This window comes from Petromyzon marinus, chromosome 2, assembly GCF_048934315.1.
Source record: "Petromyzon marinus isolate PM22_M1 ecotype Great Lakes invasive population chromosome 2, UKy_Petmar_22M1.pri1.0, whole genome shotgun sequence".
NCBI classification, from domain to species: domain Eukaryota; kingdom Metazoa; phylum Chordata; class Hyperoartia; order Petromyzontiformes; family Petromyzontidae; genus Petromyzon; species Petromyzon marinus.
In genome coordinates this window covers 2223894-2251525 of record NC_133668.1, presented here as the reverse complement: position 1 = coordinate 2251525, position 27632 = coordinate 2223894, and the positions used below count along the sequence as shown (strand labels likewise).

Genomic DNA, 27632 nt, shown 5'->3' with positions numbered 1-27632 from the left:
CTGACTTTTTTCGACGCCGTGTGACGAGGGGGGGGGGTGGTGAAAAATCGTTCAAAATCGCGTGACGTCATTTATGGACGGCCCCATACCGAGCATCGCGGTCAAGTATAGTTAAGCAACCTCCAGCAGTGGATTGATAATCGGCTGTCAATTCTGACCTCATTATTGATCGGCGGTTTAGTTAAATGTTTGTTTTAAGAACTGGTATGCACCACCGCACATGTACACAGGTGAGAGCACGGTGCTTTAATGAATTGCGGTAACAGTCAATTTCGAGCAAACAATTCGTGGCGACGCGGCACTAGAACATTGTTTGCCCGGTACGGGCTGTGAATAGACAACCCCCAGCACGAGCTAAGCGCACTGCAGCAAAGATCAAGAATGACGAATTTGTGACGGCTGCAAACACAAACTGCGCTGCTGTGTGGGCATCATGGGTGTAAAAAAAAAATAAAACATATATATATAAGCAAGAACTCCATCCTGTTGTTTACACATATAAATACACAAAAAAATAATAATCATTTGAGCCAGTCTGGCTCAAATGAGCCAGTCAGACTGGCTTCGGTTTTCTTTGGGACTCATTAGCAGACTTCGTGTGTCAAACGTCACATCAGCGATATCATTTCTAAAGATGATCTAATACTAAACATGTCACGGGTGTTTTTTTTTTAAATAATAAAAAAAAAATTTTTGCTCATATAGCAGCATTCACGTTCCGTTATTTACATCACACATTATTAATACATTCACGGATGCCATCTGACACGCGCGCCTACTACTTCATCCGCAACCACCCGTGCGTTAACATTGGTTTTTTTTTTTTAAAGCGGTCTTTTTGAAAGCGTGGAACTTTCCTAGTTACGCACGCACGTCGAATTTCCCACTCGGCACCAAAGAAGACAAAACGAATCACGGTTTCGAGAGCAGCGCAGACGCGACGCGCTCGCTGTACAATAATGAAAAAAGAACAATCCCCCTGCACACCCCCTAAGCCCACTATCCAAGCGTCCACGCGATAAACTTCCCGGGAACAAGTCCCGACAGCCCGGGTGTGAACCACTTTGCACGTCCACCAGCGGAACGCGACACCGCGAGTCAAGCGGCCCGCATTCCTCTGGATTGGGGTTCCCTAAAAATAAAATCGGACCGTCGGCTCCGTTTTTTGTAACCCCCCACCGCAGCTGCTGCTCCTCGAACGCCTTTAAATCGCTGTTGCTGCCCGGAGGAGGTCACGGGGGTTTGGGCAGTGGTTTTCTAGGGGATGGGGGTGGGGGAGCACCGATTGCCGCGTTCACAATGTCTCGAGCCATCGTGGGAGGGGGCGGCGGGGGGTCACACTCGGGTTAAGTCTCGGCAATCGGCAGACAGAGAGGCGTTGCTGCCACCTGCTGCACGAACGACGTCTCGCAGCGGCCTCGTCCTGCTCCATTCGCGGTCCCAATGAGCCAGGCACGATCAACGAGATATAGAGCATTTGTATCTTTACCAGCAAAGGGCTCACACCGAGCAACGCAGCTCTCTGTTTGTGTCAGAAGCGACTTGGCTATCATTTATCATCACGTGGACAACTTTCGCAGCAGCAGTAGCAGCAGCCAGTGATTGCGGCTCGCGGCTGCGGCGTCGAAGTGGGTAAGCCACCAAACTCTCCTGCACATCGGGATGCTCGCCATCACAAATAATCATCATCAGTACCCTTCGCAGCGTGCTCAGAATCGGTGCACGAGAGTCGTCCACACTGGTCAGAGCCGCCGGTTGGCGGTTGCTGTCGCTTGGCATGGTGGAACTCATCGAGGCTGCGAAGGCAGCGGTGATTACAATCGACCAGGACGGGCCGGGCTCTCGCGGAAGGGGCCACGTGAATTGGCAGTGGTCGCTTGTATCACGCGGTGCGACGACCTGTCGAGCAGTAAGAACACCGGCGAAGTTTGGAGTGATGGTGGTTGTGCGTGTTTGCTGCTTTACGTGTGGTGGTGGTGATGATGAATGGATGACGATGAATGAGGAGCGACGCTCACAACGAGCGGAGCGCCGGGTGGATAAAACACAGCAGGTTGGCGCAGTAGCGGGCACGGTTGGTGCATCGGCCGCTCATCTCATTCAGTCGGTTCATGGCACCTGCTGGGTCTGCCCCGTGACCTCCTGCCTGCGGGAGTTCGACACTTCACGTGGCCTCAACGTGCAACGTGCACCTAGCCTGGCACAAGCGCGTTGTGACGTCACCGCCACTTAATGGCGAATGGCGGTTGTTGTCGTTGATGATTTACGGTGCTAGGCACTCAGCGAATCAAATGAGCAAGCCTGTGGACCAGAGTTGGCCTGGTTCTACATTCCTAATCGCTTCAGCCACGCTTTACTTCGCGTATCTACATGGCCAGCGTAGACTTATATTGTCTGTCGCGTGTGCGACAACACGCACACGCTAATGCCCGGAGTTTATCAGATCGAATACGCCGGTGTATTAGCGTGAAGGGGGTAAAACAACAAAAATAGTGCACGTATAAATGTTAAACTACGTAGCCAACCGTGCTCATCGGTGGTGGAGGGGGGGGGGGAAGGTCACCCAACATAAAAGCAGTTTTAAATAAATTAGTTTTCAACCTAGATGATTGATGAGTGCGTAGCTCCAGTGGCTCCCTAATATCGGAAGGAAGAGCGTTCCAGACGGCCGCAGAAGCGCACCTGAAAGCGCCGCGCACTGTGGTGGAACGCACGTGATGGTGGTTAATGCTCCTTGACGAGATAAGCAAGGTAGTTGTGCTTCACTTGAGCAACGGAGTCTCTACCTCTGTACAGGTCATCGATAGGTTCGTAGAAATCTCCTAAAGCTCTTGATTCACGGGTGCTCACCAGTGGGAGCGGCTGTGCAATAGCTGGGCTCTCCAGTTATTAAATTATCCCGACTGCCCGACCGATAATTATTACTGTCGGATCGATCGCTCCGCCAATCGGCGAACACGACAACAAGTCTCGCTTCTGTTGCCGCGCGTGCCGCTGGACGGGGAGGCGATGGGTGCAGCTTGGTGGCATCACTGTCATTCGCGCCACGTTGGCCCGTGGCCTGTAGGGGTGGGGGGGGGGGGGGTTCCCACCTTCGGGGGGTGGTTCGGGGCTAACCCCATTCTTAAAAGCCCCCCCCCCCCCAGTAAATAGCCGACTGCAATGTTTGAGTCGACAATCGTCGGGCCACGGCCAGCTCTGGCGGGCAGGCGCGAGCGACGGGTTCATCCACAGTGGGCACCGTGGATGAACCGTGGATGAACCGTGGATGAACCGTGGATGAACCGTGGATGAACCGGGCTGACGCCTGCTGCACCTGCCGCTGGGCCGAGGCGGTGGTTTTCATTTTCTGCTCCACGTTGGACAACGGCCGCGGTCGTTTGAGAGGCGCGAATCCGCACGCGCGTCGCTGACGCTTCTCCTCTTTTATTTTTGGGGGGGGGGAGATGGGGGGTGTCGAAGAGCGGTTCGGTGACCTCACGACGTTGGCTCGTTGTACAGTAATACCACGCTTTATGTCTTGTTGTCCCCCCCCCCCCGCCACCTTTTATACGTCGTTTCGCAAATACTTTACGTCGTCCCTTCGGTTGACACCGCCGCCAGCTTGACTTGCATCGGCCTCGACCCCCGCAGCGCACTCACGTCGCCGAGAGCATCGTCGCCCGTCCTTTCTCGCGTCCGTCGCCTCGGCTCGCGCCTCCGCCTATCGCGTGCATCGCTTTGTCGAGTTACCCCGTCGTGGTATTCGTCGTGACACCATTCAGGAACACCCCCCCCCCCACCCCTACACGACGTCAACCGGGGCACGACTCCTTTTAAAAATAATTATTCCGGGAATAAAGTGCTGAACTGCCCGAGGATGAACTCCAGCACCTGGGCTTGGTGAGGCATGTCGTTCATCGCCGACTGGGGACTGTTCATCTCTGAGCGGAGCAACGTTGGCCCGAACACGATCGCCAGATTCTCCACCGACATCCGATTCGCATCCCGATGCTTCGCCACTCTGCAAAGACAAGGCAAAGGCAGAGATCTCCCGTAAAGGCCTCGATAGAGCCTTGGAGCTCTACACCTACATCGGCCATATAATGATGATGATGATAAGGAAGAAGAAACTGATCAGCGTGGTGACACACGGTCAAAGACAAAGATCCCCCCGTATAGCATTATCAGACTGTAGGGGCAAGTGATGTCAGCGAGCACCTACGAAGGCCGGCACGGCACACGAGGCGTGGGTGGAGTGGCAAGCACCACGCCCGGCCGCCTTTGTCTCTCCCCTGTGGTGATGTTAACAAGCAGCACCTAGGTGCTGATTTATTGCCGCGTTCGACCGAGTGGAGGCCCAGGACCGGTTCGTATATTTGCCACTATTTATTGGTCATGAGCGAGAATCAAACTCGGGTGGCCAGGTTCGTAGCGCGGCGAACACAAAAGGATGAGCAACCTGCCAGTTCGCCCGACCATCAATTTGTTTCACCAGGTGAGAACTTAAGAGGCCAGGATGAGTCTCCTTTTCAACAGCGACACTTGGTGGCCAAAATGACAAACACAGTAAACATAAAAAAACGCAGAAGAACAAAGAAACAAAGAGAAATCGGAGAAATATCTCGAAGATGGAAATCAGAGCCAGAACAATCGCGTTACAGAAGCAATGGAAGAGATTACACAATCGTAAATCATTGTGAAATTAAGTAACACATTTTCCTGTAACGAAAGTTGGCTCAGACAAATTGTAAAAAAAACTCCATTCAAAGTAAAAATACGTTACAGAAACAACGATAGTTGCATGCTGATTATTGCACAAGTATGCAAACGTGCTAATGAAATTTGTCAAATGCTGCTAGCAAGCAAAGTTACCGTACATAGTCAACAGCTTAGCATCGTAGCGTGATTTACATGGAGGGGTCGTCGCATACAATTTTGACACAATGGAATTCCAGGTGTTTGCATACCTGTCAACCCCTTATCAGTGCCCTACCTTATTACAGACCAATTCAGACCTTTTTGGTCACCCCGTGGTGCCCTTATAAATGTCAACGTTCATCCTACAAAGCCCGTATTGAAACGGCTGTACGCAGTATGGACCTGAAAACTCAATTTCCCTGTACAAGAATACGTGGTAAACCGTATGGGTTGACAGTTATGTGTTTGGGGAGTTGGAAACAGAGAACGAAGAGTAACCACGTGGTTTATTTTGTCCTAGTAGCTGCAATGTATTTCCAGTCCTGGAAATCCGATATCACGAGAATAGACACCACCTGCAAGGCTGGTTAGGAGTAGCTGATTAAGCCAGAACGCCACGCTTTTGAGTTGACCTAAATAAATCTATTTACACAACAGATGCCAACATCTGCTGCGCAGTGTGGCTTGGAACCGACCCATATGTCTTGAGACTTCGGCAAGTCGCTGCTTCCCAAAGTGCGCAAGCTGGATTGACTCGCAGACGTGCGCGCATGCTCGCATTTTGAGCGTTTGCAAACGCAAACACTTCACCACGGTCCTGGCCTTGCCTTAGGACGCGTGGGTGATAATCTAACCAAGGTGCAATGCTGTTAAGGGCGCACTGAGAATGTGAGTGAGCGAATGCCTAAACTTAGCAAACAGGGGACACAAAAAAAACAGAGACCGATGCAGACACACAGAGACCACCATCGTCTCCCGCTTGTTACGGCAAGGGATGCACAACTGTTGTTGATTCGAGGCATCGTGCAAAGTCTGCCCTTGACTTCATAGCATCTTAACACGTAATACGTTGCGCTCCTCACCGTTTAAGGTGCCCAAAGAGGAACTTCATGGTCTCCAGATGTGGTCCAGCGAGGGAGTTTATCAACTCTCCAATGGCATATGTCCTTGCTTGACAGTTATTCATTCCTATGAGTAAGAGTCAAATTTTATTATCCCAGTGTAAGAAGCATGTGGTCAAATTGCGATCGGGGATTTACTGGGGTCAATTAATCTGGAGGAAGTACACAGCACAACTAAAATATAAAACTAAACAGTTTTTTTATTTTACCAGGTAAGGCCCACTGAGCTCTATAGCTCTTTTTCAGAAGTGACCTGGCCACAAATGATAGCTCAACGAAGTGGCTTATCAGTTGAAAATGTATAGCAACAAAAAACTCTAAACACATGATGTTGATTCTAAATGTCGAGGGAGAAACCGGAGGGCCCGAATAAAATCCATGCGAACACGGCAGCAGGCGTCAGGGTTGGGATCAAACCCACGACCTCCTGCATATACCAGGCGAGGTGGTTAACATCTCCTAGCCACCGTGGCGCAGTTGCCCTTTGGAGAGGACTCCACTCACAGCAGCAACACGGCTCGTCTCCGTGAGCTCAGGGCCTCCGACATGTACACGTGCAATCCCAATGGTCATTTGAGGCTGTGCCACATTCGACTTTTCAAAAAGCACTTGTCAATCCACTGCTGGATGACGGCCTCCCCGTGCCGTGCCATCTGGGTCATCACGAGGGTTCTTTGACCGGCACTTCGCCGCGCTGGTCGGAGCGGGTTGTTGTTGCTGAAGGCGGCGGGCATAGACGTTGTGAGCATAGAAGTACAGTTCACTTCATTATTTTTTGCTGCACGGCTCCCTACTGCCCACAATCTAGCCCCATGGCAGCCTATCGCAACTTGGCATGCGTGGCGGTCACCCACCCAAGCAACATCCAGGCTTCACCTGAGATCTGATGAGATCGGGCGCGTTCTGGGCCATTTGGTGCTGACTTTTGAGAGCACTTCATCCCAAATATTTCACACCGACTACAACGGCTCCCTCGAGCTTCATCTGCGCCAACACACTGACCATGCTGGTTTAAATAACTTGTGTCTACGTATGGGTGTCCAACTGCTTTCTCACCGTACGTAGCCAACCGTGCTAAAGGGAGGTGCGGGGAACGACAACAAACTAAACACAAAATGCAATTCTAAATAAATTTGTTTTCAATATTTATTTAACATCGGACGGAAGAGTGTTCCAGACGGCCGTAGAAGCGCATCTGAAAGTGTGTGCCGCAATGACCACCGTCTTTGTTCGATGCTCAGCCAAAAGGCGCTGCTGCTGCGAGGATGACCGGAGTTCGCGTGATGATGGTTTCATGCCCCTCGACGAGATCAGAAAGCTATTGTGGCTCATTTGTGGCACTTTGTGTGCAATGAGCACGACCTCATGAAAGTGCGCTGCGCCTGTAGACTCACCGAGGGCCTTCACGAAATCCCCAAAGTTCTTCTGCGGGATGAGCGACTCCGGCAGCTCTCGGAAAAACAACTTGAGGGCGCCGGAGACGACGTGAATGTCCGCCCACGGGCTGTCCGTGCCGAGGTCCAGCTTATCCTCTGGCCGGGGTGGCGTTGGACGCGGGTTCGTAAAGCAGGGTTCGTCGGGACAAGAGCGTGGTCGTCGCGAGTGAATACCGAATGGAAATCTTTCAACAGCGGTCAACGTCCAAAAGAAAGAAAAGTAAAAGACGCGCGCGATGGTTTAACTCCGGGTCACCGGAGAAGTTCAAGAAGTTCAATATACAATAAACGAAGGCAAAGATGGCCCGTATAGCCTCAACAGACTGTTGGGGCAAGTGCTGTTAGCGAGCACCTATGAAGGATGGCAAAGTACACGAGGGAGTGGGTGGGTGGCCAGTACCACGACCAACAGCCTTTGATGTCTGTACACCACACCAGGTACTCATTTGAGGCCGAGTTGACCGAGGGGAGGCCCAGGACCGGTTCGTATAATCGTCACTGGTGTTGGCCATGAGTCTCCGCGCTGTAGCGAAGCGGCGCTAGCCGCGACACTACCTCTCAACCTACGAAGACAGACAGACATCATGCGCATTGCTTGCTATGACCTCTTGATTGACCTCACTCTCCATCCCTCGAAGTAAAAGCCCCCACACGGTGGATCCGCTGGCTGGATGAAGAGCTCCCCCAGGCCACTGCCACACCTCTCTCGCGATGCTAGCGAAGTAATAAATCCAACCTGCGCGTGAACCGATTTACGAGCCCTGTTGCCTCGGTGGCAGCACATATCTGGTGCTGCCACTCCGCTGTTGTTATTATTTATCATCATCATCATCATCCCTACCGATGATGTGTACTGTCCTAGTGCGCTGACTTTCCTCATCAGTCGGAAAGGTCGGTTCTTTAAACGGCGTCGCTGCACTCTGACGGAGGGTGGGGAAAATCGTTTTGAGAGTAAATTACTGGCACACCTCGGTCGATGGCGTATCGCAGCTTTTGCACTGAGGCGAGGTTCCCACTCAGTCTGTAGATGCCATCGACCTGCAGGCCTGCGAGCAACACGTTAAGAGTTTTATAAAAATAAAAATTGTAAACACCATTCAGTCATTTGAACCACTGCCCCCCCCCCCACCCGTCACAGAGAGTCCACTCGTCGCAGAAACTTTATCGGATGCAACATTTTACTAATACACACCCCCCTTTGTTAATAAGAGCAGGGTTATGCTCTTTGTTTTTGTCTGTGTGTACAAGGCAAGCCCATGGCACATTTCTGTTACCAGCGGCATGGACAAAGGTGCCTATGAAACGAAACCCAGCGCTTTCCCCAATCGGTATTTTATACCAAACCTAGCTGCAGGGGCACTTTGCCAGGGCATTCAACTCACAGCTGGAAAATGTTACTTTACAATCTCGCCACCTACTCGTCCATCAATTATAAATAATAGTATTAACTCACTCGAAGAGAGAGAATGATTCAAAGAACCTGAAGGAATGATGGTGGTGATGATGATGATGATGATTCATCATCACCATTCGCCCGGGTCAATTAAATTGTTTCTCATTTGTAGCAAATCACCCGTGTTTGTCTTACGCAGAGACTGCCCGCCTATCTTTTGAATATCTCATTTCTACAGCTGGCCCAAGGACCGCCAATGCATATGAGCACTAAAAGGTTTGTTCGAGCTCACATTCTTTACTTTATAAAACCGAGCGTGGGTGTTGTTTGGCCCTCAGCATTGTGCCGTGCAGATTTGTATTCTCTTGGAGCACCAGCCCCTTGGCAAGCCTCCGTAACCACCTCTCTTATCCACTTCTTGCACGCAGAGCCTGACGAACGCAGGGACGGTGGACGCTTCGCGCGCGCACAGCGACTGCAGGGGGCAGCCAAACACTTGGTCTGTGGAGACACGGTGGGCGGGGGGGGGGGCACGTTTCAGCCACGTGTCACGCCGACCACGAGAGCTCTTCAGAGCCCTTTGCCAATGCACCGTTTGTGAAGGCCTACCGACCCCATGCCGCGTTGGTCGCCGGCGCGGTAGCCGTAGCGGTCAGCGCCGCGCTGCGCCACGGAACCCGGCGGCCCGAGCTCCATTCCCGCTCACGACCAACAACGGTGGCGAATTTTTGAACCGGTCCTGGGCCTCCCCTTGGTCGACTCAGCCTCAAACGAGTACCTGGTGCGGTGTGTAAACATCGCCACTCGACAGACAAAGGCGGTCGGGCGTGGTGCTGGCCACCCACCACCTCGTGTGCCGTTCTTGCCTTCATAGGTGCTCGCTAACAGCACTTGCCCCTACAGTCTGATCAGGTTATACGGGGGGATCTTTGTCTTTTGACCGTATGTTACCACGCTGATCAGTTTTTTTCTTCTTCTTCCTCATCATCATCATTATTATATCGCCGATGTAGGTGTAGAGCCAAAACTATAATTTTACATTCAGGTAGTTGAGCCAGATATTTGCGTCAGGAGTAGCGGAGTGTACCGTCGCGATAATGCCTTCTTCGTATTTGTGAATAGGGAATCGAGACGTCAGATGTTGCATGGTTCTCTTGCTGAGTGATCACGGTCACACACTGGAGAGTTTTACATGTGCACGGCGACTTTTGGTTGGTGCCCGGGAGTGGGGATGGGCGGTGGTGCAGGACCGGCTCAGATTTCACTCGCCGCTGACATTAGCCGTGGCCGTCAATCGAAGTTGGCTCACCCGGGTTCACAGCGCGCGAGCTCTTACCGCTACACCCGCTGCTCTCCAGCACAATATAGAAAGAACGAAAACGCCGACAACATACGCGTCGTGTGAACGCCATCGTGTTTGCTCATTGTGTTCACTCGTAACGTTCACATCCGATGTACAGTGTAACTCAAAATGCAGCACGGTCAGGGGTAGAACAGAGATGGTGAGTTTCAAAGTCTCAGGTTCAAACCTCGGTCAAGGACTTTTATTCAGTCATCATCCAGGGAGTGAGTTGGACGTCGGCCGACGCCGCTGCCGAGGTAACTCGCTCCCATCAATTTCACGGGATTAGACTCGTACTTTGCCTGCCTTAACCCTGCACGCATTTCGTGAAATAACGCTACTTAAATCGTACCTTTTATGATGCCTCTGTCCCTCAAATATTGCCTGGGAGGCCTCTTCAAAATGAGCTTCCGAAGCATCTCCCGTATGTTCGTCCTGTCCATCGACGGTTCGGTTCTGCTTCTGGCTGTGGTGAAACAGCACGGCGCCAAACACAGAAAGACGTTTCCCCCGGCGACACGGAGTTCGAGTTCCACTCACGGTCAACGTCGGTCACGGATATCTGAAACCGGTCCTGGCCCTCCGCTACGTCGACTCAGCCTTCAAATGAGTACCTGGCGCAGTGTTTACAAAACCCAGCACTGGGCAGACACGTGTGCTGTGCTGGCCTCCACAGGTGGTGCTACTCGCTAACAGCACTTGGCCCCAACAGTCTGCTCGGTAATACCGGGGAATCGACACTACAAGGTGCTTCCAAACAATGTTAACACTTATATGGGACTATCGTTTTTAATGATACACTGTACAAGTGATAACAAATGTATGTTAATAGCTTCAGAAAGTCAAAGAGTCTCCACTTGTTCACCATCATGATCAATACGTTGCCTGGAATCTTCTCCAGGTGGTCTCTAGAATCTCGGAGGCACATTTCTTGCGGTATTTGTTGCCAATTCTCGGAAGCGTTAACATTTTTTGAAGCACTCTGTATCTCAAACACTATAAATTATTTTATTCTGATTTAAAGCTTTCGTGACTGCAGGGATTCATATTCTTGGTTCTTTCGGTAAAGTCACGTAGAAGGGAAACAATAAAATAATAAAAATATAAAACAATACAATTCTCACTATGTTTCCCTTCTACGTGACTTTACCGAAAGAACCAAGCATACTATAAATGATGCGAGTTATCGTGTATGAAGCCACATTTCCAAACCTGGTGGTGTTCTTTCTTCGCGTGGGCAGCCTGCAGGCTTTGTAGGGCCCAGTCCGTCGATGATGACATTCTTGTAAATGCGTTCACCTGTGGGACTCTGACAGGCCTCAAAGACAACGTCAGGCCGTACAGTGTAAATTTACTCTCGGCCCTCCGACTTTGCCCAATTACAGTCGCGCATCAATGCTGATTCATAAACACACGGGGGGCGGAACAGCGTAATCAGATGCCAACTTTGCATTTGTTGGTGCACGTTTAATGATTATATTATCTGATGTGTGCATTGATGGGAGTGAGCAGGGCAGTGCCGTGGTTATCCCACTACTGCTCCGAACTCGGTGTTGGGTCAGTTTAACACGTAGTCGGCTTTCGCGACAAATATCATCCATAATAGAGGGGGGTTTTGGGGGTTAGATCGCGTAAATATATAAATGTGTCGTTAAAACCCGCCACCAGCCGACACAGCCAACTAGTAAGGGTTGTCACGTAAACAGAACATGATGAAGCTAGTTGTAATTACTGGCAAAACGTCGTACTCAGATTGTAAATGTTGTGGCTTGGCTCTCCAACACACCGGTGGTGCTGTACCAGTGACGAATTGGCCACGTTCTGTTTACGTGACAACCCTTACGAGTTGGCTGTGTCGGGTGGTGACGGGTTTTCACGACACAACATTTATATATTTACGCGATCTAACCCCAAAAAACCCCCCTCTATTATCGGTGTTGGGTTTAAGTTTTATTCCAAGCCATGGCTGACATCAAACGGTGGTCCTGAGTTCCTCCTCCCTTCACCAACCTGCACTGAGCGGCTTGGCGAAATACGTTCCAACAACCCTCACCGAGGCAAACGTGGCACGGGGAAGTCCTCACCGTCCAGCAGTGCATTGACAAGTGGCTGCAAATGAGTGTCCGTTAATTAACGGCGAGGTTCCCTTCTTCCTCACAGGGCAACCCCGCGTGTCCTCCTACCTTGGCGGCGTCAAACTACGGACGCTGCACCGCGTGGAACGCACCTGTGCCTCTATCGCCTCGTGGATGTGCTCGTACCACTGGGCGATGTTCACGTCTATGTCCGACTGCAGCAGGTAGCAGTCGCTCTCCGCCGTGGTGAGCTGCAAGGGAATGCATCGGCGGCGGTGGGGCGGGGGGGGGGGGGTCAAGGGGGTGACGCTGACCCCGCGTGTCACGGTATGACAAAATAAGAGGAGGTTTTACCCTTTCTGGCAAAGAAACGGGCGTCAAGCTGTTAAGATATCACGGTTGTCGTTAAAACCGAGCGATTGGGCGGCGGTTAACGCGCTGCACTGTGGACCTGGCAACCTGAGTTTGAGACCTGTCCACTTCTCAACTCTCTTTACAGAGTTGCCCTTTACAGAGGGGGGTGCGCCCTTCATTGAGAGAAGCATATTTTGGTGGTTTATTGTTAAATCGCAAGAGGCAACATTTATCGTACATTTACTCAAATATAAAGCCAATTCGAAATTGACATTTCTTGAGAAATGTCGTTGTTTGTTTTTAGTTTGGCCACGTAGGGTTGCGAAAGAGCTTATATGTACATGTAACATCAATGACGAGTGAAGTGTGGACCGGTTCACTCCTGCCTGCCCTGTGACCAACATTCACGCACTAGTCGTGGTGAAGTACAATCAAGCAACCCCCATGTTCTGATGAGGTGTGGATCGGTCTTCAGCAGTGGATTGACAAGGTGTTGTACAGGCACCTATCTGACCTTGCAGCCACCTACTCGTCCAGCTACCTGCACACCTTCCAACACGACCGCTGCTGGAACACGTGCAACTGTCCCCTTTGCAGATACTCTCATATTAAAGCTCACCATCTTGACATAAAAAGTCCCAATCACGGTGATCCACCACACGTGTTCAATCGCCTAGTTCACAAATATTTCTGACCACCTATTCACCACCATCCAATGCATCATCCGTTCTTGACAACAGTGTTTTTCACTCATTGTCAGAGGAGGGCGGAGGGCACCTTCACCGGCAAGCCATCATCAGTGCGAGGGCCGCCACACCATTGGACACCATTTGGAGGGTTTGACAGCAGCACGACGATCAGAATGGGGCGGCTGTTTTACTCGTTGTGTTGTCGCGGGCCGAACGTTAGGAGCCGCGCTCAAGGCCACCGGGGCCGCCAGTGGCCCCCGGGTCGTGCAAGCCACGATAGAGGTTTTTTTTTTGGGGGGGTTAGATCGCGTAAATGTGTGTCGTCAAAACCCGCCACCGCCCGCCACAGCCAACCAGTAAGGGTTGTCACGTCAGCAGAACGGGACAATTCGTCACTAGTACAGCACACCGGTGTGCTGGAGAGCCGAGCCACAACGTTTACAATCTGAGTACGACGTTTCGCCAGTAATTACAACCAGCTTCATCAGGCGAGGCGACAGCCAGAATTGTGGAGAAGTCCACCTGTCTCGTTCCTTATATAGATGCGCTCTTGCGCAAAGTGGACGGGGGGGGGGGGGGATTAAAAATGAAACATTGCTTCACAACAGCCAGTGACAGAAGGGACACTCATCGTCATGTTCACATCGATGTAACCGTTGTTAATACAACTTTGAATTGCACGTTCTTTAAGCGGCGCTCCTGCTCTCGGGGCGAGCGTGCGGAGGCTTTCACATTTTGTTCGTCTGAGTTTCTGGGACAGCTGGATTCTTTTTCCCTAACACTGCACATGTTTGTGCAAATTGTTGCTGCTGCTGCTGCTGTGTTGGCATGGCTTCACGGCTTTCACGTATGAGCGGATGTGTTTACAGTCGCATCACTCTCGAGCTAAACTCTGTCCGCTGCCATTAACGCACCGCTGCTGGGCGCGTGGCTCGCAGCGCGCGGCAGGGGAGGGAGGCAGGGAGGGGAGGGAGGGGGGGAGGGAGGGAGGGAGAGGAGGGAGGGAAAGAGGGAAGGAGGAAGGGAGGGGAGGGGAGGAACGGAGGGAGGGAGGGCTTGTGTCCACAGGGCGCTACCTGGATGACGTTTCTCTTCCTGTATTCCTTGTCTGTCGCTCTTTGCAGCTGAGCTCCCAGGAGGCTGATCTCCTCTTGGGCAGTTTTCTGAAGCATGGAAGAAATAAAACGTTATCTTTGGTTTTAAACGACCAAAAACGATGACAACTTCCAATTCAAGTGGCACAGTCAATTTTTCTTTGGTTATTGCAATTGCTCATTGAACATGTAATGAGCATTTATTATGGACAACATAGTAAACCACTGCAGTCTGCATTCCTTCAAAGCAAGAGGAGTAGCAAAACTATAGGATATCTCTCTCCTAAAGCCATCTCGTCGTGACTAGCATTTAACTCCTGAACATATTGTCATGCATAATAACAAAATACAATGTTTACTCTCAGGATACACACGTCAAATGGCATGCACACGAATTACGTATTTAGATGTAATTTTTGTATTATTATTATATGCCCGTGCTATTAGACTGATATAACGAATTGCTAAACTATCAACTGCTGTCTATACATTGCATGCACATCTGCATTACAAGGCAATAACCGAACACTTTACATCGACATTTCTGGACAGCGTATATCTTGCAAGTAAATGTCATCATCTGTGCTTTTGTTTTTCATTACGACGGTGCTCAGCGAGGTGATCGGGTTGCATCCCCAGCGGTGCAAAGGGTCAGACTCACTTTTGTCTGACGTCAAGAATGCAGAGTCACGGTATACTTTGCCAGGTGAGAATTTGAACCGTGCACGGCAGCTCTTTTACCAAACTAGAGGCTCGTTTTATTTTACCAGGTGAGTGCCCACAGAGCTACGTAGCTCTTTTTCAGATGCGACCTGCCTATCGCAAATGGTAGCTCAACGAAGTGGCTTATCGCGTGGCAATGTATAGCAGCCAAATACTCTAAACGCGTGGTGATGTTGATTCTAAACGTGGAGGGGAAAAAAACCGGAGGGCCCCGGAGAAAAATCCACGCGACCGCGGAAAGAGAGAGACGCGGAAAGAGAGAGACGCGCAAAACTCCAAATGTACAGGCGCCAGTGTTGGGATCGAACCCACGGACCTAGAAGGAGGGCACACCCTAGTCAAGATGGTCCCGCAGAGATAACGTCGAGGGGGGGGGGGTAACAACAGGATGATAACGCTGACCTTCGCGCTTGAGGACTTCCTGAAAGTCAAGCCCGACTCGTGCAGCGTCACGTACACATTTGACCATTTAACCCTGCAAGGTCATGGGAGCGGGTGGGGGGTGCGACAAGAAACGTTTTACAAGCTCCACACGCGACCGCAGATAAACGAGTCCACGCAGATTAACACGGCCAGCTCCTGTGCACACGAACGACCGCCATAGTAAACCGCAGAGTTGTTTTCGTCGGCGCAAATGCGCATCGAGGCATCGGTGTTCATCGCCTGCTCACAGCATTGAGCTCGTGGTGAAAATTGGCACACATTTGTACGGCGCGGGCGCGAGTCTTTCCATAGGACCACCGCTGTTGACTATTCAATTTATCTACCCCAGGAGGAATGATGGGCTGGGTCAACCAACTCTCCCCCTACTCCTAAACAGGAATTGAACTGGCAAACTTATGATTTGCGAGCTCGACCACTGAGCTACGCGATTTTAACGGTGCACAAGTACAAATAACAAATAACAACAACTTAACACGTTTGTCAATAACGTTACAATAATAGGAAACAATATGTTGCCAGGTAATCAACCAACCTTCGTCATAACAGAAGTGATAATGCCTGAAACCTTGCCTATCATATATATTTATATTTGCTCCACTGTAGGGCAGTGGTGTTGCTATTTTATGTTCTGTGCGTTTGAAGAGAAAGTGTGATTTTTAAAAATGCTCATTTTATGTTAATCACATTTACAAAAAAATCCCTATTCTTAGTTTTTTCGGTAAAGTCACGTTGAAGAGAAACAACAAAATAACAAAATATATATAAAACAATAAAAAATTCTCACGACGTTTCGACCATAACTCAAACGGTCATCATTATATATATTTTGTTATTTTGTTGTTTCTCTTCAACGTGACTTTACCGAAAAAACTAAGAATATGAATTACTGCAGTCACGAAAGCTTTAAATCAAAAAAATCCCTGTTCGAAATAATACATTGCGACTTCCGTTGGCATATGAGCCCATTGTTATTGTTGTTGGGAACTTATTCACTAGCTGGGATTATGTTTTATATAAGGCTCGAGGAAGGTAGGGGGTGAGGAGAGGTGTGGGGAGAGGAGGAGGAGGAGCAGGGAGTGCCTTTTACAGGATTCCCTCGTTATTCGCGAACTTGCTCTCCGCAATTTTGGCGATCCGCGAATCACATCTGGAACTTTACTCGACTGCATTAAGATAGAGAAAGAAAATGGTGAGATAAAGTGATTTTGATAAAGTGATTAGATAAAGTGACGAGAGATAAAGTGACGAGAGATAAAGTGACGAGAGATAAAGTGGCGAGAGATAAAGTGACGAGATGTAAAGTGATGATAGATAAAGTGATGAGAGATAAAGTGACGAGAGATAAAGTGATGAGAGATAAAGTGATGATAGATAAAGTCATGAGAGATACAATGATGAGAGATAAAGTGACGAGAGATAAAGTGACGAGAGATAAAGTGATGAGAGATAAAGTGACGAGATGTAAAGTGATGAGAGATAAAGTGATGAGAGATAAAGTGATGAGAGATAAAGTGATGAGAGATAAAGTGACGAGAGATAAAGTGACGAGAGATAAAGCGATGATAGATAAAGTGATGAGAGATAAAGTGACGAGAGATAAAGTGATGAGAGATAAAGCGATGAGAGATAAAGTGACGAGAGATAAAGTGACGAGAGATAAAGTGACGAGAGATAAAGTGACGAGAGATAAAGTGATGAGAGATAAAGTGACGAGATGTAAAGTGATGAGAGATAAAGTGATGAGAGATAAAGCGATGAGAGATAAAGTGATGAGAGATAAAGTGACGAGAGATAAAGTGACGAGAGATAAAGTGACGAGAGATAAAGTGATGAGAGATAAAGTGACGAGAGATAAAGTGATGAGAGATAAAGCGATGAGAGATAAAGCGATGAGAGATAAAGTGATGAGAGATAAAGCGACGAGAGATAAAGTGATGAGAGATAAAGTGATGAGATAAAGAAATGAGAGAGAACTTCTCGAAGCTTCAGACGCATCTGCCGAAGTGACCCGCGAGAATGTGCAATTCACGAGCATCTCTGGGAACGTATCGCTCCGGATAACGCGGGAAAGCTGAATACGAGAGGGCGGTGCGCTGCGTTTATATATTGGGGGGGGGGGGGGGGGAGGTTCTCAAGTAGGAAGATGGGGCGGGGGGAGTCGATCTTGGAGGAGTGGATTAGAGAGAGGGGGTTGTAGTTGTATTGAGGCATTGCAAACGACACCATGGAGCGTACAGTGCTTGCTGAAAACAAGCAAAATTATTATTATACCCTAGTCTTTAATGATGATGATTTTTATACCTTAGTCTTTAATTAATTATTATACCTTAATCTGTTATTATAATTAGTATACCTTAGTCTTTTGTTATAATTATACCTTAGTCTTTTGTTATAATTATTATACCTTAGTCTTTTATTATAATTATTATACCTTAGTCTTTTATTATAATTATTATACCTTAGTCTTTTATTATAATTATTATACCTTAGTCTTTTGTTATAATTATTATACCTTAGTCTTCAATTATTATTATACCTTAGCCTTTTGTTATAATTATTATACCTTAGTCTGTTATTATAATTATTATTCCTTAGTCTTTTATTATAAATAGTATACCTTAGTCTTTTATTATACTTATTATACCTTAGTCTTTTATTATAATTATTATACCTTAGTCTTTAATTATAATTAGTATACCTTAGTCTTTTATGATAATTATTATACCTTAGTCTTTAATCATTATTATACCTTAGTCTGTTATTATAATTATTATACCTTAGTCTTTTGTTATAATTATTATACCTTAGTCTTTTGTTATAATTATTATACCTTAGTCTGTTATTATAATTATTATACCTTAGTCTTTTGTTATAATTATTCGTATACCTTAGTCTTTTGCCACCTTCCATTGACTTGGCTGTGTTCAGTGTTCCCATTTTTAATTGTGCCTTGAAGAGAGAGAGAAGAGAGCGACAACTCAAACGGGGCAACGTCTGCACATTAAAGGAGTGCAAAACACCTCAGATGGTTTTACTTAATCTGCCTCCAAATACATTTCCGTCTCTATAAAATGGATCAGAATGATAATACGTATCACTGCAGGGACTCATCTACTTACGAACGAGTTCGTTTCCAGAGATCTGTTCCTAAGTCCCATTTGTTCCGAAGTTCAACTTTACTCCTGTCGAAGCCAAACATGTTGTACAGCATGGACACTAAACACGGGCAATCTCTCTAAACGTTCTATAATCACCTGTAGCTGTAGATGCCACTGGTTCTTCACGTTCTGCAGATGTAGATGCCACCACCTCCATCTATTGCGCGGTGGTTGCACTTACGACTCTCGGTCTGAACAGGCAACTGGACATGCGGACCAGGTTTGTTCATATCTCTGTTAGTTCGTAAATCAAATGTTCGTAAGTAGAGGAGTCCCTGTACAAGAACTCTGCATAATGATGAAACAAGCCCGTTAGATGCGAACAATCGAATCGCGTGCGGCAACACTCACCGTTGTCAGAGAGGCCATGGAGATACTCTTCGTGAGCATCGTCCTGTTTCCCGCCACGTCCTGCGGCAGATCACACGGGGCTACCGTAAATGCTCGGGCACACGCCACTCAAGCCATCGCTGGACACACCGACCTCACTGGAACTCCACTCGCGTTAGCCAAGCGTTGTTGGAGCGGGCCGCAGGTCGTCGTTATTGTTGTGCAGCGTCTGGAGCTGCAGAGATTTGATCGACCCCCTCCTACTGGGCTTAAAATTCACGATTTGTTCGTTGTGAAAAAAAAAAAGGCGACAGCCCGAAGACTCAAAAAAAAAGTATTTTCATTTCGATTCACAAAATGCACTATGCACATCTTGTTCCCGTTCTCTGCCAGCAAGGCGACCCGGTGTCATAGTGATGATTTTCTTTTAATGTATTGCCGTAGTCTCAGACTGTGACTTGATCTCGATAATGTTACACACGCATGCATGCACGTGGTATTTGAAGGAATGGTGTTATAGAGCGATGAATTGCAGTAGATGCAAAAGCTATGCCTAATGCGTTGTAATCTGAGTTGTCATCATTCTGGGCGTGTCAGTTTGTCTTAATGTTTCTATCCTATTGAGAAAGCTTTTATTCGTCCGAGTGAGTGTCACTTTGACAGAATACTTTAATGCACTATCATAAGGACGTGACTTCACACTTTAATTGATGGTGAAAGATCGGCCCATCATCCGTTTAGGGCTAACAAAACAAGCACCGATACATGGAGATTAACTGCGGTACTCGTGGTGAAACTGATGCGCACCATGGAAATGTTGCATTTATACCAATGATCCAGGGCTACCACTATATATGAGCATTGCTTCGTGGTTATTGGATGATGGCTGCCTTCGACCACATGGACTATATCATAAACTGCTGTGGTCTGCGCGCCTTCAATCGGAAGAGGAACAGCGAAACGACACGAACTCTCTCCTGAAGCCCTCTCGTCGCGGCCAGCGGCAGACCTCGGCATCGGCTTTGAGCTCCTGAACACATTGCTGCACTCGTACGCTCGCACAGAATACAATTTGACACTGACGCTGAATTCACGCGTAGCATTAGTCCAGTGTTCAGCCTCCAGGAGGCGACATTGTCTCGTCCCAAACACACAGATCATTTGGACGCCGAGATTTCGCTGCTGGCTGGATCAACTCCGATTAGCACGGCTGGCTACGTATGGTGCGAAAGAAGTTCAACCCATACGGTTTACTCAGTAGTTGTGTACAGCCGTCCCCATACGGGCAAACATATATTTGTGAATGGCCTTTGTAGGATGAACGTTGAGATTTATAAGGGCACGGGATGACCAATAAGGTCTGAATTGGTCTGTAATAAGGTAGGGCACTGATAAGGGCTTGACATGTATGCATACGTACATTATGAAGATTCTTCTCCCGCATCCTTCTGACATCACAAATATACACAGCTGCTCACTTGGCCGCACGTCACTATTATACACGCAGCCCCAGTGGCCACGGTAGTGGCTGAACTTAGCGTGGTCCCCCTGTCCTCCATATAGGTGATAGGGCCATTCCTTGAGTTGTGGAGAATGAGTCATTGAGTATTACAATGAAATCACCCCCAGATTCAGCAGACAACTGTCACAACAGCACGGCTACGAGCTGCGCCGCCTTGCGTGTGTCTAGCGGTGTTACTAAAACCGCACCGCGCAAGCGACCTGTCGCAAATACTCGAGCCGGGCGGTTGTTGCGCATGCACTTGCCACCCGGCAATGCGGATGCGACAAGGGTTGGTGAATCGCACACGCGGTGAAACTCCCTTCCCATGGGTGTCGCGGAGGTGCCACACCCTGGCATGGCAGAAGGTGGGCTGCAGCAACGCCTGGACTCCACCTGTCGCGTCTGTACGGGATCGAGCGTTGCTCCCTCACACGTGTGGTCGGTAAACATATCAACATGGAGCGGAGCGCGGAACTCTGTGGGGTGGAATACAGCACCGGCTCACGGCGTGGCTGCCTTCCCACTCGCCTGTGGCTCCTTCTCATGCCTCTCGAGTTGTTTTCTCTCTTCGAGAGCGAGTGAATAGTGCTCAGCGCGTTACAAGTGGAAGTAGTTATTCTTATTAGCATGCCAAAAATGAAAGACGTTAGTTACACAACAAGCAATGCCCCATTCGCAAGACGGAAGGAATTGCTCCAGAGACCCTTGGCCTAGCTGTAGCCTCATTGGCTGTACCTCTGTGGGTACACTCGTGGAAGCTTCTTGCTGGCCATGGCTCTCGTCAAAGGGCTCTTCTCAGGGCGGAATGCGTTTTGTTTATCTCCCATGCAGCGGATGAATCATTATTTTAATCAAGGCAATTTGACCCAAATATATATATTTTTACTAAAATTTGGCAACAAGTGAAATGTTATCATCTCTTATGTGCGGCATATTTGTTTCGAACATTTTTTAAGGCAGCATCCTCATTAAACAGTTATAACTACTGTCCTTGGGGTTTGCTGTATCAAGATCAAAAGTCGCCATCTCAAAACAAAACCGCTGCTATGTTTGGGGCTCTGCGTGAGTGGGGAGCGGTGGTGCAGCTGTTAGCGCTGCGCTGCGCTTTGACCCCGGCGACCCGAGTTAAACTCCCACTCACGGTCAACACCAGTGACGATTATCTGAATTGGTCCTGGGCCTCCCCGAGGTCGACTCAGCCTCAATTGAGTTGTTAGTGGGATATGTAAAAACATTGCCACGAGGGAGACAAAGGCGGCCGGGGGTAGTGCTGGCCACCCACCCCCTTGTGTGCCGTTCCGGCCTTCATAGGTGCTCACTAACAGCACTTGCCCCAGCAGTCTGTTAAGGCTATACTAGGGGATCTTTGTCTTTGTGTAATAGCAAGGCAAAGCAAGGCGCATGGTGTCTGGAGCTTGGAGAACATCATGATAGGTCTGAAATTCTTCCCTCTCGGTCATCTTTGCTCCTGGTGCCCTGCCTGTGTAGACATTCCTCTTTAGTCTTCTGCCTGTGACTGTCCGGCTCTTCCATTTCAAGTGCTTTTCAGCGCACCTCACCTTAAACCGCGTGCACAGTGCATGCACAGTTAATTTCCCTTTACAAAGATCGCGACGAAGCGCTTGCGACCGCTCTCCGCCAGCGTCTTTGGCAACAGATCGCATTCAAAGGCTCCGCACATTCACACCGTGGTGGTGGTGGTGGTGGTGTTGGTTTTGTCGGCCACGTCAACGCCTCCAAGCCACAATGGCCTCCGGTATGTAACCCAACAACAAATCCCTCCCCCCTCGGTTGGACACTGTCAAGCAAACTTTGGCGTGCAGCTGGCCTTGTCTCTTCCTCCTCGCCGAGAAGTCATTTCTGCGGAGCAGTAGTTGGGCGTCTGCGCTTCTTCTTTCACCCAACGTAATCCCCAATTCTCTGTTCCACCATTAGTTTACCGGCTTTGTGAAAGAAAAGAAAAACCGCCATGCTTGACTTCAGTTTAAATATCATTGAGCGACATGCCACAAGAGGCTATTGACAATAGCCAAAAGTAAAGTTCAAGGCGAATTCACGCTTGAATGGACACCGAGTCGTTGTCCATTCACCGTTTACGGCCCTGAGCCAGTGGTATAAATTCCAAATTCACATGGCGCGAGAAAGCATATCCATAGAACAACCACTGTTAACTTCCCTACAAAGCGGTACTAACTGTATTGACCCCTGAGGGATGATGGGTTGAGTCAAACCCCGACCAGGATGTGAATTCACAACCTTCTGATTTTGAGTTGCTCGCTCTACCGCTGATGCCCCTGGCTGGGTTTACACTTATGGTGTGAAGTGGAAGCTGCAGCCATGTATCTATACATTTGCAGTTGGAGGATCTTATCAGGGCTGGTCACGTTGGGGCAGAGTGCCTGACTCTCAATCGGAAATCAGGAGTGGTTTCTGTGCTGGCAGACACTTCACGGCGACTATAAACCCGAAAATCACGAGTTCAACTCCTGGCTCACGGCTAACATCAGTAGCTAGTGAAATACTCTGAATATATGTATATATATATGGAACAACCATGAAGGACATCGGTGTCGTGCTGTAGTTCATGTCACAAAAATACTTGAAGTGGCATAAATTGAAGAAAATAACCCAGTCCATGGCACTGGACAGGAGAGGCCAAGGGGCTTCCTCCTGTAAACATTGCCCCAACGTTGGTCCAACCACATGCAACGTTGGTCGAACGTTGGGGGAATGTTGGTCCAACGGTTCCAACCACATGCCAATGTTGCTCCAACGTTGGGGCAATGTTGGACCAACGTTGGGGGAATGTTGGTCCAACGGTTTCAACCAAATGCCAACGTTGGTGCAACGTTGGCAGGTTTTTCTGGAGTTGTACAACATTCGTGCACCAATTTGTGACTTGTTTGTTTAAAAAAAAAATTCCGAGTCGAGGTGCCTGTGACACTCTAGGCTTCCAACCAAAAAATAATTATATTTACCCAATGTTCCCCCCATGCACAGAATCACTGCTCATCAACTCATGTGTGAAGGTGTTGAACCGCTCAGCCGCTAAAGGCGAGGTTAGAGTCATCCGAACGTGAAGGTCGCGCAAAGGAGAAGCAGACCTCGATGAAAAATGATCTCTGCAAATATCGCCCATCAACTCCAGCCATGGCGTCCACCAATCTGCCCGTTCACCACACTGAGTCGGTGCCAGTTGCATTGTGGGGTGGAGGTCACCCCTCCACCCCACGTTGGTCAGTCTCCTGCATCCCTTTAACTGGCCCGGCACTGACCAGCCTGGCAAATTATGATCAAACAAATCCCAATGGCCGCCAGGCATGGGGAGTCCTTCTTTACAGCACACGTTGACAAAGAGCTGCGCGGAAATTATTTTTGACGCTCCCAAGATGATTCGCAATGGTTTAATGTTGTTGCTCACCTCTTTTCCCGTCTGTACATTCTCTTCCTCGACCTCATCATCCAGGCCCTCGTCAGTGAGCGAGCCACCGTCATTCTCCGCATTCGCCGTTGGTTTTTCGTACAGACGGCTGTGTTCCTCGCTGTATCGCCGCTCAAATATTCCGTGCGTGAGGTCGGGAACGCTGGTTGCCTTGTCACCACCCGATGCCTCCGACTCCTCCCTTGACTGGATCATGGAGACGAGAAATTCCACGTCTTCCAACCCTAAATCCTTCTGCTAACCGTGGACAAGAATGGCGTGTTAGCAAGCGCTGTAAAATTCCACTGCCGAGTGATATATTTAAAAATGCGACATTTCACACTTTATTTTGAAAATTATATATATTTAATTTCTGCTTCTCAGTAACGGTGCAGAACCGAAAGAAAAAAACAGGACAACGAAAGTTGTTTGCTGAATTAAATATTCTGCTCTATTACCTGGCCGTGATCTCAGAGAGTAAAAATGAGAGCTGAGCTAGGGATGGGGGAGCAGAGGGGGAAGGAGAGGAGACGATAGAGAGAAAGAAGGCAGCAGTGGCTCTGCACACCTGCAATCCAGTACTGTGAAGGAGAGGGTTTTGTGGATCACACAGATGTAGTTAAACTGCCCTTCTCGCGGGTCTTGAGGTGCCATGCCCTGGCCTGCCAGAAGGCTATACAGCAAATTTGGACTTCATCTGTTTTCTTTGTATGGGATAGAGTGTTGCCCCCTCGCACGTGTGGGTCTTCTGCGGGTGCTACAGGTTCCTCCCACGTGTATATAAACAATCATTTCAATTGGCTGAAAACATCTTAACATTATATATAGAGAGAGGTGCACCGAGCTTGGAAAAATATGTGAATACATTTGTATTATTGTTGTTGTTGTTAGAAATGAGTGTCTGCCCAGGTCAGGGGTTGGCGACCTGCGGTAGCTCTTCAAGGGCTGGATTCGTGACGCGTCACGTATCAAGGGACCACCGTCTAGCAGCCTCGGATTCACACCCATCGCGGCTCTTCAAATATTGAGGTTATTCTTTTTGTTGTTAACCGTATCCGAAGAAAAATGGTTCTTGTTATTTTGACTGCCGACCACTGGGGCTAGAGTCACATCGACGTCTTCAGTGATTGCTACAACAAAGAGGCGCGCCCCCCACCGCAAACCACAATACCACGTCACGTTCCACATACAAACTCCATTCATCCACTTAAGTAGTTTAGAACACGTGCCTGTAACACTGCTATCGGTGTGAAATCCCGGGTTATGATAAAATGCTTCACAAGCATTGACATCAGCGCGAGTGAGCTGCTATCCGACCAGACGCACGTTTGGCTACGTACGGTGCGAAAGAAGTTCAACATACAACAGGTCCCTGCAGGGTGGGCTGGTAGAAGTTCGCAAATGAGATAATGTGACTTCCAAATGTTGGGTGCAATAAGACATATCAAGTCTCTGCGCTGTCTATTGCTGATTTTACACCCAACAGCACGAGATTTCACTTCGTTAAAGTATTGAAAGGGGACGGACGGACGGACACATTAATCTATTGCAGGCAGGTACACTCAGTTTACAACTTCGTTCCTACCAGTATAAGTGGCAAACGTATCGAGTGGATGACGGTGCCCTAGTTCGACGGGATTCCGTGGGTATGAGAATGCCTTTGATTTAAATTCAAATTCACCGTCACCGGTTAGTTTTTTTCCACCACAGACGAAACAGAGAACGTGAAACCGGAGTTTCTGGTATTTGAGACGCAAATAATAGATCTGCGATTAGACCGACCGATCCAGTTCTACCAGAAGCAGAGGGAGCACGCACAGGGAAAGCCATTAACCCCGTGGTAGATACAGGCTGGCCTAAAAGTCTGGAATCGTCGGGAAAAATAACGAATTCATATTTTTGTTTCTGCAGGCCCAAGGTTTCTCAGAGCAAGGAAGATAGAGTCCAGATAATTCTATTTGTAGGAAGGCGAGAGTCATTGCGCACGTTCTGTGAATATCAGCGTTATTGTTGCCTTTTTTGTATTAATTTTTCCTATGATTCCAGACTTATGGAACACCCTGTCTACAGTACTTTGGAAAAAAAACATGGGCAAAAATAGCAGGGCGTTATTCCACATTGCTTTACCGCTATACAATAAGAATGTTTTCGTACGGTGCTGTTGACTTGTATAATTGTTATCCATAACACATACGCATTGTACGTATTAAAAAAAAAGATAAAAGGTCTTTAGACATCGGTAGTTTACGTGCTTGAAGTACATATTTCCAATGGCGGAGCCAGGATTTTCAAGTGGGGGGGGGGGGGGGGGGGGGGGCAACCCCTCCAGCAATAAAAACGTGATAGAGGAGTTGTTAGTAAGTAAGGACTTGTCCCTTGCCTTTTTATTCGACGCGTGTGCGGCGATGGCGCAGCCATCGATCGAGGGTCGAATTCGAACCGCGTTGTGTGATCGCCATCGCACTCGCTGAAGGTGAACGCCTTCAGGGAAGTCGTGGACTGTGTACGCAACTGCGCACAATTCTGTGAGTCACTTATAACCGCTTTGCCGTTACTTATTGCCAATTATGGACTCGGACTATTGTCCTATCATCTCAGAGTCCCTGGCACGTAATAATATGCTACACAGTGGCAGTGGGGGTCGCAAAATGCCGATTTATTACTAATAAACCCCAATGATCCGATCGAAGTTAGAGATTTAGATCGGATCATTGCGGGGGGCACGTGCCACCCCACCCCCCCCACACATTGTCTCCCTTGTGCATATTTCAAGCAAGTCGTTTGGGAAGGTTACACGTGGCCCGGAACTCGTGTTGTTTAACAATGAGTTGACACTCAAGAGTCGGGTTTGAAATAAAGGGTTATAAATTATGATTGCTGTATTGTCATTATTTATATTATTTGAATCACCCTGACCTCAGTGAAACGTATCTCCCGGTGAAGAAAAAGCAACGTCTACTGCTTACATTGCTGAGATTTATAAAAAGATACTATCGCCAAAAGACAAAATGCATTTGTGTGCACGCTTTTGTTATTCAATTCGGAGGCTGGTCAAGTAACGCGTGAGTGATGTTACGCATCCGGCACCAGCGTGAGCGCGTAAGACGTACACTCGACATGAATTAATTGTAGAACAAATTCTTACTTTACTCAAAGGGTCTTCGCCGGTTGCGATGAAGCCTCTGGGTCTTCGCGCTGGCGCTCACGTTGCTCACCTTGGGTACAAAGGTGCAAGGTGAGAAAGAGGAAGCTAATGGCAAAGCAGGTATGCGGATGCATCTGGCGGACTCATTTGCCAAAAGGTGGGTGTCGTCCCGCCCCATCAGCAGCTGGTGCCCTCTCTGTTGACTCTTTTGTGTGTCCCTCGGCGCAGAAGGGAAATGAAATTTCCTCCACCGCTGTGTGGCCACTGTAAGGGAGGGCCTTGACACCGCGCAGCGTTATTCGTGGTGCCGCATCGGCCAAGAGTACAGAACAGAAGAATAAAAGCCAAGCGATTTGTGTGGCAGTATTAATTGCACATTTGGAAGTAGGGGGTTACAGAGCCGCAAGTAAAACGTAGAGTTTCTCAGAATTAAATCATTCTGACACTTGCGCTTGTTTTCGTAACAGCATTGCGTCATGCATCATGCACTTATGCACTTATGATTGGCACCTCCGGGAGGGCCAGGTGCTGCACGTACAAAAACAATACTTGAGCCGTATCATGAGAGAGGAAGAATAATCTCGCAATACCCGAATAGGAAAGAAACACGCGTGAATGTGCCATCGTCACACGACTGACAAACGTCCCCGGCAGACTGACAGATTTACCCCCCCCCCACCCCCCCACACAGCTGCTTTAAAAAAATGACATTCTGAGAAAAAA

General features: G+C 48.6%; 1 protein-coding gene across 3 annotated transcripts; it reads right to left on the bottom strand.

The window, feature by feature from the left end:
* Nucleotides 1-231: 231 nt before the first annotated feature.
* LOC116949624 (rho GTPase-activating protein 15-like) lies at nucleotides 232-27388 on the bottom strand. Of its 3 annotated transcripts, none has more exons than XM_032967144.2 (14): nucleotides 26910-27388; nucleotides 23765-24019; nucleotides 18861-18920; nucleotides 18239-18300; nucleotides 15310-15382; nucleotides 14167-14253; nucleotides 12200-12298; nucleotides 11185-11290; nucleotides 10325-10438; nucleotides 9033-9131; nucleotides 8206-8283; nucleotides 7196-7333; nucleotides 5763-5868; nucleotides 232-4003 (listed from the first exon to the last, which is right to left on the bottom strand). In XM_032967144.2, the coding sequence occupies exons 2-14, from the start codon at nucleotides 23978-23980 to the stop codon at nucleotides 3826-3828; spliced, it is 1416 nt and encodes a 471-aa protein (XP_032823035.1). In that variant the 5' UTR covers nucleotides 23981-24019; nucleotides 26910-27388; the 3' UTR covers nucleotides 232-3825. The 3 variants fall into 3 exon arrangements, with proteins under 3 accessions (XP_032823035.1, XP_032823026.1, XP_032823045.1); XM_032967135.2 differs by having other exon boundaries at nucleotides 23765-24022; nucleotides 26910-27387; XM_032967154.2 differs by having other exon boundaries at nucleotides 11185-11281; nucleotides 23765-24022; nucleotides 26910-27386.
* Nucleotides 27389-27632: the final 244 nt, after the last annotated feature.

Bases quoted from the DNA above. Each gene is read 5' to 3' on its own strand.
- LOC116949624 (XM_032967144.2), bottom strand. From the start codon at position 23,980: ATGATCCAGTCAAGGGAGGAGTCGGAGGCATCGGGTGGTGACAAGGCA. The intron at 15,383-18,238 runs GTATACGAATAA...ATGACCTTGCAG, and splicing joins GAAGGTGGCAAAAGACTAAG to GGTTAAATGGTCAAATGTGT. The intron at 10,439-11,184 runs GTTTGGAAATGT...GTTTCACCACAG, and splicing joins CGAAGAAAGAACACCACCAG to CCAGAAGCAGAACCGAACCG.